At 34.4% G+C, this 17,925-nt stretch overlaps 3 protein-coding genes across 3 annotated transcripts; 2 read left to right on the top strand and 1 right to left on the bottom strand.

Moving 5' to 3' along the window:
- Window positions 1-4,067: 4,067 nt before the first annotated feature.
- On the bottom strand, window positions 4,068-5,384 carry LOC120184699. The gene is made up of 2 exons (XM_039189092.1): window positions 4,730-5,384; window positions 4,068-4,497 (listed from the first exon to the last, which is right to left on the bottom strand). Exons 1-2 carry the CDS (start codon window positions 5,266-5,268, stop codon window positions 4,083-4,085), a joined length of 954 nt encoding a protein of 317 aa, XP_039045023.1. The 5' UTR covers window positions 5,269-5,384; the 3' UTR covers window positions 4,068-4,082.
- Window positions 5,385-8,107: 2,723 nt separating this feature from the next.
- Window positions 8,108-10,021, top strand: LOC120184685 (outer envelope pore protein 24A, chloroplastic-like). Its single transcript, XM_039189082.1, has 3 exons — window positions 8,108-8,410; window positions 8,513-8,875; window positions 9,888-10,021. The coding sequence occupies exons 1-3, from the start codon at window positions 8,120-8,122 to the stop codon at window positions 9,966-9,968; spliced, it is 735 nt and encodes a 244-aa protein (XP_039045013.1). The 5' UTR covers window positions 8,108-8,119; the 3' UTR covers window positions 9,969-10,021.
- A 6,524-nt stretch (window positions 10,022-16,545) lies between these two features.
- LOC120184709 lies at window positions 16,546-17,825 on the top strand. The gene is made up of 2 exons (XM_039189098.1): window positions 16,546-17,002; window positions 17,664-17,825. The coding sequence occupies exons 1-2, from the start codon at window positions 16,546-16,548 to the stop codon at window positions 17,669-17,671; spliced, it is 465 nt and encodes a 154-aa protein (XP_039045029.1). The 3' UTR covers window positions 17,672-17,825.
- The last annotated feature ends 100 nt before the right edge of the window (window positions 17,826-17,925 follow it).

The following is a 17,925-nucleotide window of genomic DNA, read 5'->3' as shown; positions in this document are numbered from 1 at the left end:
AGAGGATGAAGCTTTGCTACGAGCTGTGGTGAGAGGATGAAGCTTTGCATGCGCCATGCACGTCGGAAGAGTTCGCCATGCACGTCGGAAGAGGTTGCCTGCATGCAATGGGGAGCAGGCGAGCATGCAGCGGGGAGCAAGGCGCAGGACAAGGTCGCCTGGCGTGCATGGCGAACTACAAGGTCGTCCGGAGGACATGTCGACCTATGCTGGGAAGCTGCCACGCCGTAGGTCGCCCGGAAGGCATAGCGACCTACGGCCAACACTGTGTAATTCGCCCTATTTGAGCAATTAATCTTGAGAGTACGTTATATTGTTAAATAAAAAATTCGATAACATTATCTCGAAAGTTTTGTTGTTCCAATTAATTACCCAAATACGTTTGCAGTCCTTTGATCCAAAGTCAACACATGGAATTAAATGATGTTAGTAGTGCATTTCGTCGGAGATGGCGTTAAATTGTCAAAAGAAAACCAGTAAATAAGACGTTAAGATGGATAAAAATATAATTAAGCACATAAACCGTGATTTATATATATTCTATTAATTGAACCCACACGTAAACCATGTTCATGTTTATCTATTATCCTGTTATTGTATTTTTAAGTTGGTTAACTTATTTAGGGGTTAGGATAAATAATTCGATGATCCAATTGGAGTCTTACTTTATATATTTCATCACGATAAGACCAGACCCATGCTGTGGGTCCCAGTCGAAAGGCCATCCAACGGTCGAAACTGAAGCAACGTGGCAGCCACGGGCTGGTGCTGATACAAAGCCTTACTCGTGGGCCCACAGGATAAATCCCACGGGGGACTGATGTGGCAAAGTGGGCCTCACACAGTTAGAGATTTGATTGATTGATTGATTTTGAAATTCCTTAAATGGGTTACTTTTTTTCTTTCTCGGCTAAATTACGCTTTTAACTATTTAAATTATTAATTTTGATATGTTTTGATACTTAATTTTTAACCATCTAAATTATTAATTTTGATATGTTTTGATAATTTAAATATTAAACACGTTTAATTTTTAACAACGGGTAATAAAATAAAACAAAAAATAAATTTTTAGTATAATTTTTAAAAATTAAAAATTAAAATACCAAAACAAATCAAAATTAATAATTTAAATTATTGTTTTCGGCTTTTTCATCTAATGGCTGATCCGGAAGCGGTTAGGTCAAATTAAGTAGGGCCCAATAAACACGTGCGGACCATTTCTCCTTCAATTAAATCCATAGTCTGTCAGGGTGCAGTGCCAATGGGCTTTGGAGCCCACTGAGAGCGATGGTTTCGGGAACCTTTTTTTCTCCTTTAAAGTAGTTGGAAGCATCCACTTTCAACTTGAATTGATATTTTATATTCGATTTACGATCCGTAAGTGTCCTCAATGATTAAAGAAAATATTATTATTTCTTAATATTTTGGATCCATATAATTATATTTACAAAGTATATGTACGTTGTTAATGGTTAAAAAGATTATGAATATATACTATCTTTTAAACACCCCAGAAGATTAAAGATATATATATATATATATATATCTTTCAACATTATTGTCTCAAAAATTTATATCATCTCCTAAAAAATATAATGTGTCTTACCTAGGGATGGCAACGGGTTGGGTTTTTCATCGACCCAACCCGACCCAAAAATATGTACCCTCTACCTGAACCCGATCCGACCCAAAAATTATATATACAACCCGACCTGATCCAAAATTTATATATCTTCCACCCGATTCCGATATGACACGTATTTTTAGAGTATAAATCCAATTAAGTATAAAATAAGGATTTATTTAAAAGTAATATATATTTTTTTAAAATTACATTATCATCCTCAGATCGGATCGAAGTTTTTTCATACTCCAAAAGAACCCTACCCGACCACTTAAAAAATATGATATGACTCGACCCGAATTCAATTTTTTTTTAAAAAAAATTGACCCTTTTTGAGTCGGATCAAAACTTGTCGAATTCAAGTTAAATTTTTCATCCCTAATATTACCTCTATCATTCGACAACATTGATAAGTTACTCGTAAAGCCATGGATATGAACATATATCCCTTTTATCTGATAATAATTTTATTGCTATAGTTAATTAGGTCATGTATGAAAAAGTTCCAATTCTGAAGATCCGAACTACCCAATTGTCACTGCTAGTCGATTAAGCTTCCACCTCACCGGGCCCATAGATACACGAACACATTGTTTAATTTGTAAGTACATAGTGAATGGTGGTGCAGCCCAAGTGGACAATATATAATGACAGGGGCGAAGCCACAGCTTGGCGACACTGGGCACATACTCACTCTAAAACTCGAATTTTCTTTGTTAAGTTACTCGATTTTTCTTTGTTAAGTTACTTATTTTATTGAAACCCACCTTGAAATTTTTCGTGCTCATTCTGAAATCTTAATTTTCTTCGATTAATTATTTATTTTACGGTGTTCATATTGAAATTTTATTTGTATCATCCCATTTAAAAAATTATGTCGTTAATTGTGCCCACTCTGAAAAATATTTTTAGATCCACCGCTGTACAATGAAGATCGCACCATTCAGACGAGTGCAGTGACTTGAATACCATATCATTACCGGACACGATACAATCATGTGATGACTAAAAATGAACTTCGGAGCAATACAAGTTTAATCCCTTCTTTTCTACGTAATATAGAAAACCTTCGGAATCGACGGCGAAAATCAGCTAATATATGGAACTGAACCCTGCCTCGCATCAGTTAACTGATTATTTTTCGAACATCAAACGTAGACAACGAAAAGAAGAGGATGCTTAAAAGGGCATAAAACTCTGGCAATTCTTGTCCAGGCAAGAGATGATCTTCAAAGACCAGTTCATTGCAATGAAGATCTGGATGACACATTCTATCTTGGAACTTATTGCCACAAAAGATACCTTGGACTCATTGCCATTCATCACATTCTCGATTTGATTCTGCACTAAGAGATTAGCCCTCTTCATCTGACTGAGAGAAGCCAATACTTCAACGGCAGCCATCGGACAATAAGAACATAGTTTCGATTTATGATCCAATAACGTGTTTTCTTATTCATGCAGAACAGTTAGGGAGAGATGCATGAGGAAATATGACACTAAACTTGCAGGAACACCCACATATATATATATATGTGTGAATATCAGAGGAGTTCCTCGTCCGACAATGACGTTCATTTCTCTACTTGAAGTAATCTATCGGCTTTACTACGTTCGTCCTTTCTTTGACATGAACTTCAACTATGTCATTCTTATCTACGAAATCAATTCTCTAGGATGGCTAGCAGTTCTTTAGAGGCATGCGTAATGGTCTTCACTTTGAACCATATTCGCGATGTAGTAGAAAATAATAACTTATTCAACAAGTGTTAAAAGACTCGATATCTGAACAACAAACAAGAGTGAGATAGAGGTCAAACATAGTAATTAAATCACCGATTAGGGATTAGTAACCTCTATACTAAATAGTTGGCATGGTAATAACTAAAGATTGAACCCAAAAGGTTGTTGGAGAAGCTGACAGATTCAACTTATCTTGTCCAACCCCTGATGAAGATGAACTACAAATTGGCTAGCATTTCATTCAATCTAACAAAGACTGAAAGCTTACCAAAACAATAGAAGATTACAAGCCTTATAGATCATGGAGGTTAAAAATGCGATAAGCTAAACAAGCCAATTCGTTATAGTAATTTATATGATGTGGAAACAGTAAAATATAAGATAGACTAACTGTAATGCTGGCTGACCGGTTCCTCAGCAGCCTTCATGGACATATAAGAGTGAATACGGAACATAGTTATGCATATTCGGATCTATGGGTTGAAGAATGGTGCTTTATGATAGAAAAGTTCATTTCTAATTCCATTGTCTAAAATACAGTATGTACTTTTGAGCCTGTGCTCCTACAAATCACAATCTAAGCATCTAAACAAAACTTGCATTTAAGAGAGAAGCTCCATGGAGTCTGATGGATGAATCACACAAATCAAAGCTAAATGATAGATGAAAAGAAAATAAAAACAAAGAGCCTATTTCAGTAAGTAATTTAACACTAGTTTGACGATCTCATAGACTTTTTAACGTTACGGAGGATACTCCACATGAAAGTGGATATAAAGAGGAGAATGATGCCAACAACAATGGCATACTTGAGACCGAGGTTCACGAGCAAGTTTACCAGAAGTGCAGCCAACACAACACCTAAGAAATTAGCTGATACACCAGACCAGAAGGGCATATCAAGAATAGAGGCTATGATGGCTCCAGTCCATGCTCCTGTTCCGGGGAAAGGAACAGCCACGAAAAGCATTAGCCCGAGCCATTGAAATTCTTCCACAGGACCAGCCTTCTCCTTAGCCCTTTTGAAAATCATGTCAAGAAACCTAGATGCAGACTGGTTTTTCCCAGCAAGAAAAGTAGCAAACCTCTTCAGGTACAGTATAATGAAGGGCACAGGAAGCATATTCCTGCGGTCAAATAACAAGGATTGTAAAATTATCACCAGCTCATCGGTTTCCCAAGATAATCATGTATAAACAAACTAACCATTAAAATTATATGCTATACAATTCTAAGCATGAGCATTAAACAAAAATTACTATGCAAGTGAACATGCTACCTTAGCCTCAAATTTGTAAAATATAAATATAAAATGAACTAAAAACTTAGAATATTTTCAAATTTGAAAATTAGGCAGACCCGAGAATTGATAAGATTGTCAAGAGCATAGGCTTGAGTTGCATCCAATAACCAACAGGAATAGCTCCACGAAGCTCGAGGACAGGAAGAGTAGCAAGAGCAAACACGACAGCCTCGTCGGGCCAACCCGACCCGCGCAAAGCACCCGCAATCTTGAGGCCGAAGCCGGAAGCTCGAATTGAGTCAGCGGCGGCGGAAGTGGCGGCATTAGCATCTCCAGACGTGACGTACCAAATCAGAGACAAGGAAAACCCGACCAAAACCCAGAGGGCGAAATTCGACGGCTTCTCCTCAAAAGAAGGCAAAATCTCATCTTCTCCACTTGGGTCAGCTGTATCGAATAACCCATTTTTGGAAGCACTTGTTTCGGTCAAAGGAAGAGGAAAACGGTGAAAGTTTCGAAATTTGGAGCTCAAAAGAAGTGGGTTGATAGCAGTGCAGGGAGAGCCTATTTGGGTAGGAAAGGTTTTGAGATTTGTTTTCTTGAAAGAGGGTGCTGATAGCAATGGTGAAGTGGTGGTCAATGCTAATGCAGCCATTGTTAAAAGAAATATGAAAATTGGAACTACAAGAACTAGCTTTGGGTATCCATTAGGCAGGACGGAATTGGGAATCTCGGATTGTTTTTCAAATGGTTGGAATTTCAGAAGCAGGCGGCCATTAATATATCAAGATTTGAACTTGAAAATCAGCAAACAATGAAGTGAAAAACAAATGCAGGGAGGACTACCCAAAGCTCCCTGATTTTGTAAATCCAAAGTCTAAAATTATGTTAATGCTAATGCTATCCTAGTGATAAAATGTGAATTTACCCCAAAAAATTAATAGGGTAAACTACATGTTTAGTACCTAGACTATCACTTTTATTCCGTTTCATCATCTAAACTTTCAAAATTTTCAAAATTATACCTAAAGTTTACTTTTTGTTTTATTTTAGTACCCCACTGCTAAAAAATTAGGTACTAAAATGAAACAAAAAGTTAATAATGGGGTACTAAAATGAAACAAAAAAGTAAACATCGGGTACTAAAATGAAACAAAAAGTAAACATTATGTATGATTTTGAAAAAATTAAAAGTTTAGTTACTAAAACGGAATAAAAGTGATTTTTTATGTCTAAAAATGTAGTTTACCCAAAATAACATTTATTTAAGATTTGTTGTACGTTCTCCGTAAAAGTAATCTTTGTACGTCAAGATTTTCGGTGAATTTAATGAAAGTTAAAAAAAATATTGAAACATGAGGGAAATGTTCGAGTGCACAGACTTAATTTACTGCTAATGAAATTTTAAGAATCTTATTCTCCCTTGAGAAATCAGATCGACCTCTAATAGGTCTATATAATCTATCAAAATTAAAATTAATTATATCTATTAAACATATTAACCTACGAATAATCTTTATAATTTGTATTTATCAACACCGAAAGAAGCTGTAAAATTAAAATCTTAGTCAAAATTGCGTAAAAAATATGTGATTTAATTCACACCTAAAATTTAAAAATGTATACGATCGGGTTGATTCAGGTATCGGGTTGAGTCAATATCAGATTGGTTGAATTTTTGTTCGAGTCAACATCATATCGGTTGATTTCGGGTCGGATCAAATATTTATCGATTGATTTTCGGATCGGTCAATACCCGATCAATTATTTTTTATTTGGGTCAACTTTGCATCTTCAGGTCAATTCAGGTTGAGTTGAGTATGAGTCCAATAAAGTATATATATATATATTTTAATATATTTTGTATAAACATGTTCCATTTTAAAAAAAACTTATCATTTGTGTTTAATTTTATTCAAATTCAATTATCATTTATAGATTATAATTTAACTTAAACTTGACCTATAAGTAGGGGTGTTCAAAACCATCTACCAAAATGTCGTCCCGCGCCCCAGCCCATGACATCTGGGTACTCGTAAGTCAGGTACTCGTAAAACTTGGATACTTGTATTTTTGGGTCACGTGTACTTAATTCATAATTTTTTTTACTTTTTTCCTTAAATTATATTATTTTATATATATATATATAAAATTCTAAAATTTGAAGTTTTATAATATATAATTCACACATAAAACTCAAAAATTCAAATTACATAATTGGAAAAATTATTAAATAAAAAATATAATTAAATTTCAAGTGTTTCGAAGTTAAAATAAATAATTTAAAAAATAATTTAGAATGTTAATGTGAAATAATTTAAGAAATTAAAAATTTAGAATGTTATGGTAGAAAATTTTAAAAAATTAGGAATTTAGAATGTTAGAATGAAATAATTTGAAATTTTAAAATAAACATTTAATATATATATATATAATAGACCATGCACCAGGTCGGCGGGTACCCTGTCCGAAAAATCAAGTATTTTCAAAATAAATACCCAGTATTTTTAACCGAGTCGACGAGTAGTCGGGTTGGGTCAAACGGGTATTTTCAAAATAAATACCCGGTATTTTTGAACACCCTACCTATAAGATAGGTTAAAGTTTGTGATATTTTTTTATTGATTCGGACCGAAAAATTTTGTGGTGTGATATATTTGTTTAAAAAATAAAATTTTTAATTATAAATTTTATTATTAATTAACATTTTAAATTAAATGCTTAACGTTCAATTATAAATATAATATATTTTTATTAAATTTAAAAGTAATAATAATATACTATTTATATTTGAATAAATATTATTTTTAAAAATATTTATAAATTATATTATATCGTTATATCATCAACAAATATTTTAATTTTAAATTATAACTATAACTATATATGTATATTGTAAAAATAAGTTATTTGTGTAGTGTAAGAATAAGTTATTTTCAAATTAAAATCGGATCAATGTTGGGTTTAGATCGGGTTCAGGTTATTTTCGATTCAAGTTACTTTTGGTTTGAGTTACTTTTGGTTCGGGTTTCGGGTCGAGTTACTTTTGGTTCGAGTTACTTTCAGGTGGGGTTACTTTCACTTTGACTAAATTTCGGGTTGATTTCGAGTCAAATTTGGGTCATCATGTTCGGGTCTCGATTCGAGTAATCGGGTTCGAGTCAAATTTGTCAGGTCTAATCTAATTACACAATAATTCAATTATGACAATTAATTAATTGAATGATTCAATTGTGACTTTCTTAATTGTGTAACCCAATTATAAAAACTTACTAGTAATGTATTGACATCTGGTGTAATTTAACCAAACAAAAATGGTATACCCATCAAGGCTCAAGGCACCAAATATACATAGAATTTCATTTAAATCAGAGTTAGAAACCCAGACCAATAAAAACCCAGGCCCAGAAATTACAATGGCGCCTAAAACCCTTCTTCACAAAGGTTTATCTTTCTCATCATCTGCAGGAAGCTGTTGTTGGAAAGGGCTCAAAGACCCTTTAAATATGCACAACAAAATCCACCTCCTCGGAACCCTTAGGCATTGGGACCAAGAAAAACAATATAAGCAACAGAAGAAGAAGATGATGAATGCTGCAGTGTCATTTATAGGAGGAACCAACGGCGACAAGCAAGGCTTGGCCGCCACGGTGACAGCCAACCCAGGAGAGCTTAAGCTCCGAGCTGCACTATCGGACACCAACTTCACTGATGGCTCCGCCGTGAAACCCGGCAACATTTTACTCTCTGTTGAGAAGCCCGGTTCTTTCACCGTCGACTTTGACATCCCCAAAAAGGTGCCGAATTCCTTTCTGATATTACTCTTCAAAAGTGCAATATTTTTTAATATTTGTCGGAAAATGTCATATTTTAAAAAATATAATCTCTTTTCTATCCAGGATGTTCAGTTTCAGTTCTTGAACACGTTTAAGGTGGAGGGTAAACAGGTGAATTGGGTGTACACTCACTCGAGGAATGAAAATCGGACAGTACTGGATGGGACCCTGTTGTTGGATTCAGCCAACAAGATATCTGCAAGCCATGAACTCGGTTCTGTGAATTGCAAGTTGAAGTACAGTTACGTGCATAGAGGGTTGGTAACCTTTGAACCCTGCTATGATTTGGCCAACAATTCTTGGGACTTGGCCGTTACCAGGAGAATTGGTGTTGATCTAATCAAAGCTACCTACGAGACATCGAATCGTGTTTTGGGCGTCGAGTTGTCTAGTAGCTCATTGGTAAATAAAACCGGAAGGATTAAGGTATTTCGCTGCACTTTTGTTTCGAATCTTAAGTTCGATTGATCATTTCTTTTTTGTAGCAAGTTGTCTTTGATTGATGGAAGTAGTTAGTTAATGATACTTTGGCTCAAATTGTCTAAGGTATATAAGAAATTTTTGTAGGAAATTGATGTTGTTAAATGTTTTCGAAGTCACTCAATAGTAGCCTAACTTTTCTAGCAACGGCGAGATTCATTAATTGTAATCTGCATTGTTTATAGCATGCATCTATGTCAATCTATCGATGATTTTCTGTCATGGTCTTTTTCGTACAAAGGAGGAGTTATGGATGCTGGAATTTGAACCCGAACCTGCTAGTTACGATCTTGTAAGGGTAGCTGCATGAACGTACTGAACTAAGCCCTGGGTTCTACCTTCCTGTTCTTTGAAATATAGCACGACAAACATTGATAGGTTTATCATAAAACGTGTTGTCATGACATAAATCGGATCCCTCAAATTATCGTTGCTTGCGTTGTTGCTTCCATTCAAAGTTGACTAGATTCAGTGCTACGACACTTTCTTCTTCTGTTCTAGCTTTAGCAGTTAAAAGGGAGGATTGATCTTTCTGTTACTGGTGCTTAGTTAGGTTACAGGGCATTCTAAGCCCGATCTGTCATGAAATACTTATTCCGGAGTTTCCTGTTACCAGTGAGCGGGAGTTGGCTCAAATAGCCTTCGTCTATTCTCGATGAAAGATCGATTTGATCTTTAATCATCGAGTATATTCACCAAAGGACTTTACTTACTAAGTTAGCCGATGCATTCCCCAACTTCTATTTTATCTTTCTGCAGTTTCGAGTTATCTTCTTAAGGTTCTCCGTTTAGAGTTTTCTGGTGCTCTGGATAATATTTGAAGCTGTTGATAGCATTGTTAACTTCACCCCCGTGCACCCTTTTTATTTATGAAATTGCATGTGAATCACTCAAGTTCTTTACTTAGATTATTGATTTGTTTTCAAACTGACCAAGGCTATGAAATCTGGCCATTTAGGTTTCAGCAGCTTTCAGTCTGACAGAGGGCTTACAGTCGCCGAAACTAAGTGTCGACAGTATGTGGAACTTTCCGGTATAGTCTCTCGATAACGAGCTTCATTTTTTTGCAACGTGTAAAACCCTTTACTTATAATATGCTGTTAGACTGAGCCTTGTTCATATGAGATCCACTTCAGGTAGCATTTATTTACTGTTGGACCTTGGTATTGCTTATTAGTTTAGGTACAAAAGGAAAGATCAATGGCAGACCTGAAACTATTCTCTATTATTATCAATATTGATCTTTTTTTTAATCTAATAGGACAGCCCGTCTCGGCTTGTTCTTTCTTTTACATTGTCTAGATGATGAGATAATAACTAAATTTTAGTTTTTGTTTCATTTTGGTATTCTTGTTCAAAACTTAACGTTAAATTTTGAAGAAAAAAAAGTTTAGGTACTAAGATAGACTAAAACTAATAATTTAAATATTAAATATGTAGTTTACCAAAATACTATTATTTGACTTCTCCATCTTTCTCATTGTATTCACTAGGGGGTGTATTTAGGGATGGGCATGGGTCTTGTTTGGGTCGGGTTTTGGCCAATCCGATTCGACCTGAAAATTTTACATCTTTCACCCAACTCGACCTCCAAAAAAATAAAAAAATAAATTATTGTTATTCAATAAAAACAGTGATTTAATTGAAAAAAATAATATATAGAGAGGTATTATTGTAATTATTCTTAAATATATAAAATAAAATTATATTTCTTTCCGGGTCGGGTCGGGTCTGGTCAGAACCCGTCAACTTTGGGTCTCATGCCCATCCCTAGGTGTATTTTTATTTATCCAATTTGAAAAATCGATATTTAAAATTTCGGATCAACAAAATAGTAATCCGCATTTGATCTAAAAAAATAAAAATAGATATTCAATTTTTTTTTGGATATCCAAACATATGACATGGTTTAACATAATTTATATGTTTGAATTTTAGAAGTTCCTGACATTTTCGAATTGAAAATGCACATATTTGGAACATGAGGCCTACAAAGCTTCTTCTGTACATTTCAAGGGTCTGTATTTATTTTCAATTTTTAAATATAGAAATAAAAAAACGGGTTTAATACAAAAATAAGTGTCTAAACTATACTCAAATTGACTTTTAGTGCTTAAATATTTTTTTGTTAAAAATATAAGCCTAATGTTTTATTTCTGTTACACTTTTAGGTGTATATTGTTAAAAAAAACCATTAAATGACACGTGTTATGTTTATATTTTTTTTAAATTTGAACGTGATACATGTCACTTGACGGATTTTTTTAACGGTAGACATCTAAAAGTGTAATAAAAAAAACATTAGACATATATTTTTAATGAAAAAAATCTTTAGGTATCAAAAATTAATTTTAAGTATAATTTAGGCACTTATTTTTTGTATTAAGCCTAAAAACATGATTTAAAATTTAATTTAATATGTATTTATTTATTATTTATTTGTCTTGAATATTTAATTCAAATAATCAAAAAAATTAAAAAGAAATCAAGTATCTAAAATTTTAAATCGAATCATTAGATAATGAATCGAATTGTTCATATCGGATTTTTTTCACAACCATGGTAGTCACAAAGTAGAAAGAATGCAGAGTAAGCCACTTATGTCACATAAACCATAAGGAATGTTTGGTTCAAAAAAAATCATTATCAAAGATAATAATCATTTTAGAATTATATTTTCATGTTACTAGGAATATTTTTTACTGAAATTACTGTTGACACACTTTTTCTGACCGGAATTGATTTATATGTTATATGTCCAAAACCAGATTACAAGGCCAAACAAACAAGCCCATCTGGTGACCCACGCAGACCCGTGAACCAGTCCAAACTGGTTAGGGTTTTGTAACCTAACCCCATCCCACATCTCCAAGCGCCGTATCTCCCCTCAACAGACGTTCGGTCAACGCAACCCTGTTTTCTACAGCCATTCCTCGCGTTTCAACAAACACCATCAACAACGTGGGTACCTAGGACTCATCCACAACCAAGCAACAGAAGACCAACGCGATTAGGACTCTAGATTTGAGATTAAAAATAGATTTTTTTCTGTTATAAATATTGGATGTAAATCTAGCACAAGGGCGGGTTTTTTACTACGAAATATCGAGAGAAAATACGCAAATATTACGAGCAGTATAGTCGAAATCCGAAGTCTTGTAAACGATTCAAGAAGCAATAAAAGGTGAAAGCATTTACCTTTCATGTTTTTCTTCACTTGCATGCGTTGAAACTCACGCTTTTTGCTTAAAAACCCCCAAAAAAAAAGGTTTGGCCGATGAACAGGGGTGCTCTTTTTCTAGATGTCTTCTTAGATCTATATACCCCGTATGCCTATCTTCAAAAAAAATCTTTTGATTTTCGAAAAATAGAGGAAAAGGCTTTGAAAAACAAAAAAAAATCGAGTTTTGCCGCAGTTGAAACGGCGACGGCGAGACGACATAGGGTTGTGTTTTCTGGATTCTTGAAGAACCACGACCCTGTTCTTCATTTATGAAGAATAGACGAGAGAGAATATAAAAAGGAGGGGGCTCATGGCTTGAAATGAAAAAACGGGGTTGTTTTAATAAATTTGGTTTTTATAGTATCCATCATACCACCCGACCCAGATACACGACAGAACCCACGTGTTTTTCTTTAAAATAGGGTAAACTACCCTTTTAGTCCCTCGTTGATTTCAAAGAACTATTTTGACCCCCAAATTGAATTCACACCTTAAAATTACTTTGAAATTTGACCTCTTGTTTATGGTTCCTTCGATTTAATCCTTGAGCAGTTTAATTTATTTATTCATTTTTATTTATTTATTTATTTATTTTTAATTTTTCTAGTTTTTATATTATAGTTTATAATATATGCGTATTTCTTCTTTAATATATGTGGTTATTTATTTTTATTTTTATTTTTTCCTTTTTTCATATTAATTATTATTACTATTTTTTAATTTTTCATTCTCTTATCTATATATATTACTTTTTCTGTTATTTCGCATATGTATATATTATTTCCATTTTTTTCTTTTTATTATCATCATTATATGTATATTGTTTATTTATTTTATTCATTTCATTTTTTTATTGTGTTCACTTTTTTCATTGTGTATATGTCTTATTTTTATTTCTTTGTTTATATATATATATATATATATATATATATATATATATATATATTATATATATTTTTACCCTTTTTTATTTTTATTTCCTTCTTATATTTTACTTTGTTATTTGTATTATCTTCTTCTTTTTTTGTTTAGTTGTTTGCCATGTATATATTATTATTATTTTTCTTCATTTTACTTCTTTTGTTTATCTTATTCATTTTTTATCTTTGCCTTATTTTGGTTTTCTTTATTTCTTATTATTATTTTTATTTCATTCTTTTTTTACTTTTTTTATTATTTATTGCCTTTTTTTCCCTAACACGTCTTTTGACTTTTAAGGAGTACATTTCCAATAAATCAAAGGTAAGTAATTTGGGTTGTTATTTTACCTTTTAATTTAAACTTACAACTTTCTTAATTAAGGACAACTGGAAACTACGTAGTACCGAAAAGGCAGTTCAAGGGTACTAACCCTTCCTTGACTGTAACCGACTCCCAAATCCGACATATCACTGGTAAGACGCAGATCATGTAAGAAATAAGGTATCCGATCAACCCATTTTATTCGTAAAATAAATGATCGGTGGCGACTCCAATTCGTTTAATCCAAGTCGAAGCCCAATTCCGAGCCCACCCGAAAGACGGTTCCGACAAATACATTCTCATATTCTTAGGAATAATCTTTTATCAATAGTAATTGTTCTTCGTAAAAATGATGAGAATGTCAAGTAATAAAGATGAAAGCTATGAGTAACAAACTGAAGTATACTTCTTCTAGATTGAAAACCGTATGGATGTGTAGGCCCTAACCCACCCGTAGTCCGCTGAAAAATGAAAGGAAACACATGACATGAAGAAGATGGCGACAAGATATCGAACCACAATGGAAAACGTCATCATCCGTAGTCCACGTATACCCCAGCGAGTCCAGCCAATCGGCTTGCGATTCCCCCCTTTTTGTAGTCCTCTCCTCGATCACCCTCGGGCAACACGTCTCCTCTATCTGGAGCCTAACAGACACTGCACTAAAAAAATCCCAAACACACTCATCTCAACAAATGATACTTCTCTGAAAAAAAACAATAAATTAGGGTTCCACACTTGCTCTATTTTAAAGGAAGGAGATATTGATGGACTCGTCAACGCCCATTCCTTTGTTGCACCTGGCGATGGCGGCGTTAGTGGGAGCTTTGTGTAACAACCCGAAAAAAATTATAATTTAATTAATTAGGTGAAATTTGAGAGTCAAATTAAAACTTTTCAAAACTTATAGGTTATTTTTGAAGTTGAAGGAAATTTAGGGACCTAATCCTGAATTTAACCATTGAGTGTCGGCAGACACTCCTCCATTTAAGCGTGAATTGGTTTCTGTTTGCTAAAACATAAATCAAAATTCACAAATATTTCCTTTCCCGCACCCCTACTTCCAAAATCGATTATGATGACGTTCGACCATCGATCGTCGATTCGAAATCACTATCGTGTTCGTTGTCAACTGGTGAACAAAACCCCGTAAATCGATCGTAGCGAAACATTGTCTAACGTCGTGAATTTCGATTCAAAGTTTTGACTTTTTTTTAACACAACCATCGTGAAAATTGTCAATTCATCGTCGATCGTTGCTCCGTTTTCGACACCTCCCACATTATAGTGTTCTTTATGTCGTTCCGAGTCCGTCGATGAGGAACTCAAAGTTTCTGACGTGTTGAAATTGAGCTCTCTGTCGTTCAAAATTTTGAACCGAGTTTGGTAAGTGTCTCAAAATCGCTTAAAATATTTTTAAGAAATTTTCGGACTCTATAGGACTGTTCATGCACCCCCACGCGCCGCCCTTGCGTGTGGGGAAGTTTCGTAAATGGGGGAAAACAATTTTGACCCGTTTGACCCGATCCGACCAGACTGCCCGACCCGTTGACTTTTGACCAAGTCAAACCCGTTGACTTTGACATTAATCAAAAAGTCAAATTTTTTGAAAAGCCATATTTTATATTTTTTTGACGTCCTGAGTCCGAATCTGAAGTCCATTTTGCCAAATTTGAAACTGAAAGCCTTAAAATTGTCAGTCAAACCCGTTGACATTGACTAAAAAGTCAATTTTTTTGAAAAGTCATATTTTATGTTTTCGACGTCATGAGTTCGATTCCAAAGTCCGTTTTTCTAAATTCAAACCCGAAAGCCTCCGAATTGACCCGTAAACCCGAAAAATGCTTATTTATTTAATTGTTTTAATTCAGTTAATTGAACTGAATGGTCAATGACTAATTATTGTTATGATATGTTTAAAGGTACTCAGGGATCTCTTGATTGTTTCACTGCTCGACCCGGTTCCTTCCGATCTGCTCGTCTACGAGAGGCCGTGAATACTCGTATAGTTCTGTAACCCTGTTAGTTATTATGTTTAGAATAATATTCTGAATATGATATTATTCTGATATGGCTTAGGTTCCTGTTCATTCGAAGAGCCTAGTGAAGCTGATACTCGATAAATCTTCCGGACTTACCCTATTATCGAGGTGTGTTCCTTATGTGCAGTATAAATGTTTTAAATATCTGTTTAAAATCTCATATGCACATGATTGTTTTCTCTGATTTGAAATACAATGTTTGATCTGATTTGACTACAATATGATTTACCTAATTCCGGATTTACTGAAATGTAAAGCATGATTGCCAGATTTATGATTTATGGATACTAGTTTACTGAATTGATGATCTGTCTGAACTCTGAATTACTGTTACTACTGGTTACCGTCTGAAAAAATGTTTTCTTTGGGATACTCTGGGTTCTGGTATGAAGACTCTGGCAGGTTCAGTCGATGTTGGTAATTCATCGAATAGGTTCAACACCGACTGATAATTCCTTATAGATCTAGGTGACTCTTGGGTAGGCTCTGTGGCCCTGAGATTTTCTTGGGTAAGCCTTTATGGCCCCGAGAATTGTCTTGGGAAGGCTTGCAGACCCCAAGGTACTCCCTTAGGTTGTGCAGTTATGGGGAAATGCACATGGCGTTCGGTTGGAGGACGATGCAGAGTTTTTAAATTAAAAACTCCTATGATGTTTTAATTACTATGATCTGTATTGGTTTTAAAAATCATAATTGTATGTTTTTAATTCTGCATTGTTGGGACACACTAAGTCTCTAGCTCACTTTTCAAACTGTTTTACCCCCTTCAGATACTCTCAGATAGACGCTCCGTATTAGGTACTTGGAGGATTGGTATATTTGGTTCAGATCATTTTGTTATAATATTCTGTCTTCATAACTGCTTTTAATTATGATGACATGTGCCTTATTTTTTGAAGTATTTATCATTTTATTTTACCGAGTTGCTTTTAGTTTTATACAAGAGTTGGATTTTATTGTTATTTATTATACTTTTATAAATGTCATTTGTAATATGATTTATATTAACGAATAACGTTTTTGGGAAATGATTTTTTTAAGAATCTTTAATGTAATCTGTTAAATTTAGTCGAAACATATAGTCCGGATCTAGGGGTTACACTTCGTTAATGGATGTATCCGCTTTCTTTATCCACAGACGCAATGTCGACCACGTCATCGATCGGCTCATCGAGATCCTCATCGATCGGCTCATCGAGATCCGCCGTGACTATCCTCTGAGGGGAAGGCGGCCTCGGAGTCGTCTCGTTTCCGATGAGGAAGAGGAGGAGGAGGTGGTGGATCACGGAAGGGATGATACAGTATCGGAAGTGGAAGAAGTGGATCATTGCCGGAAACATGGAGTGAGTGCGGCTAAGTCTTTTGATAAGAAGACGGAGGCGTCGATGAGTTCCCGCATTTCCAGCTCGATGTCTAACGTGGCTTTGCGTAATGAGTGGTTCGAGGAGGATGCTAAGTTTGATCAGGCGGTGAGGGAAAGAGTTCAGAATTGCTCCGCTTCGTCGCTTGAGAACCTTAACTTTATTCCTTCGGGTCTTCCTCCTCTTGAAACGTCTGGGAGAGGTAGTTTCTTTATATTAGGCTTATAATTGCTGTTCATTTCTTGTCTTTATTTTTCCACGTTGGTATCATAGCAGTGCAAACAGCGTTTTAGGATGGTCCTGTTAGACTCCTAAGCAAATTTTGATGAAATGCGGATAGTTATTGATTATATGGCATAGTTAAATGCCACATTACTGAAAGGAGTTTGAATAGTTTTCTAACAGTGTTAGGGAAGTAGAAATTGGAGTTGGAGTTAATGTTGTGAACATGACTTTCCTAAAACTGTTGCTGAGAGTTGAATAATGAAAATCATAAAATTTGATTAGAAATGAATAAACAAATAAAATTAGACTATCAGTTCTAATACGACTTCCTTCTCTTTTTAGATTAATGATGCATCTTGTTATTATTATTTATAATTCTTTAAAGAATTAATTTTCTTTTGCATCCAAAAGTCTTTTTCTTCTTTTTTCCGAGAGCAAAATGTAAATTGTAAAGTAACTGCCAAATGTACCTTTAGGAATCAGCTCTTGGCTTGATGTGTATTGAGAATTTTGGGGAAATGGTTCCGGTTCTTAACTAATAAGTAAGGTATTTGGAAACTAAATGCTGCTGCAATGTTTCTTACATTAAATATGCTATGTTCTTCCTTTTTTATTATCATTATTTATTTATTTTTGTGCAGGAGAGTAAAACTTTCAGTCATGGATGTTCCACTACAAGGTTGGCTACCTATGGTCGGCTAATGACTCCAAGGTCTCCTGGTGGCAATATTGTTGGGGATTCTGATGATGAAGGGACAGAAGCTGCAGATGAGGATGAGATTATTTTTTCCAGCAAGAATATTGATGTTAAGCAAAAGTAGTTTTAGTAGACTTGTTTTTGAGCGTATAGGTTTGCTTTGTATTAGGTTTAATGATTTATCATTTGAAGAGAAACTATGGTGA

The sequence above is a fragment of the Hibiscus syriacus genome, unplaced genomic scaffold, assembly GCF_006381635.1.
Source record: "Hibiscus syriacus cultivar Baekdansim isolate YM2019G1 unplaced genomic scaffold, ASM638163v2 tig00112926_pilon, whole genome shotgun sequence".
NCBI lineage: Eukaryota > Viridiplantae > Streptophyta > Magnoliopsida > Malvales > Malvaceae > Hibiscus > Hibiscus syriacus.
Note: the sequence above shows the minus strand (reverse complement) of the source record. Positions and strands in the feature narration are given on the sequence as shown.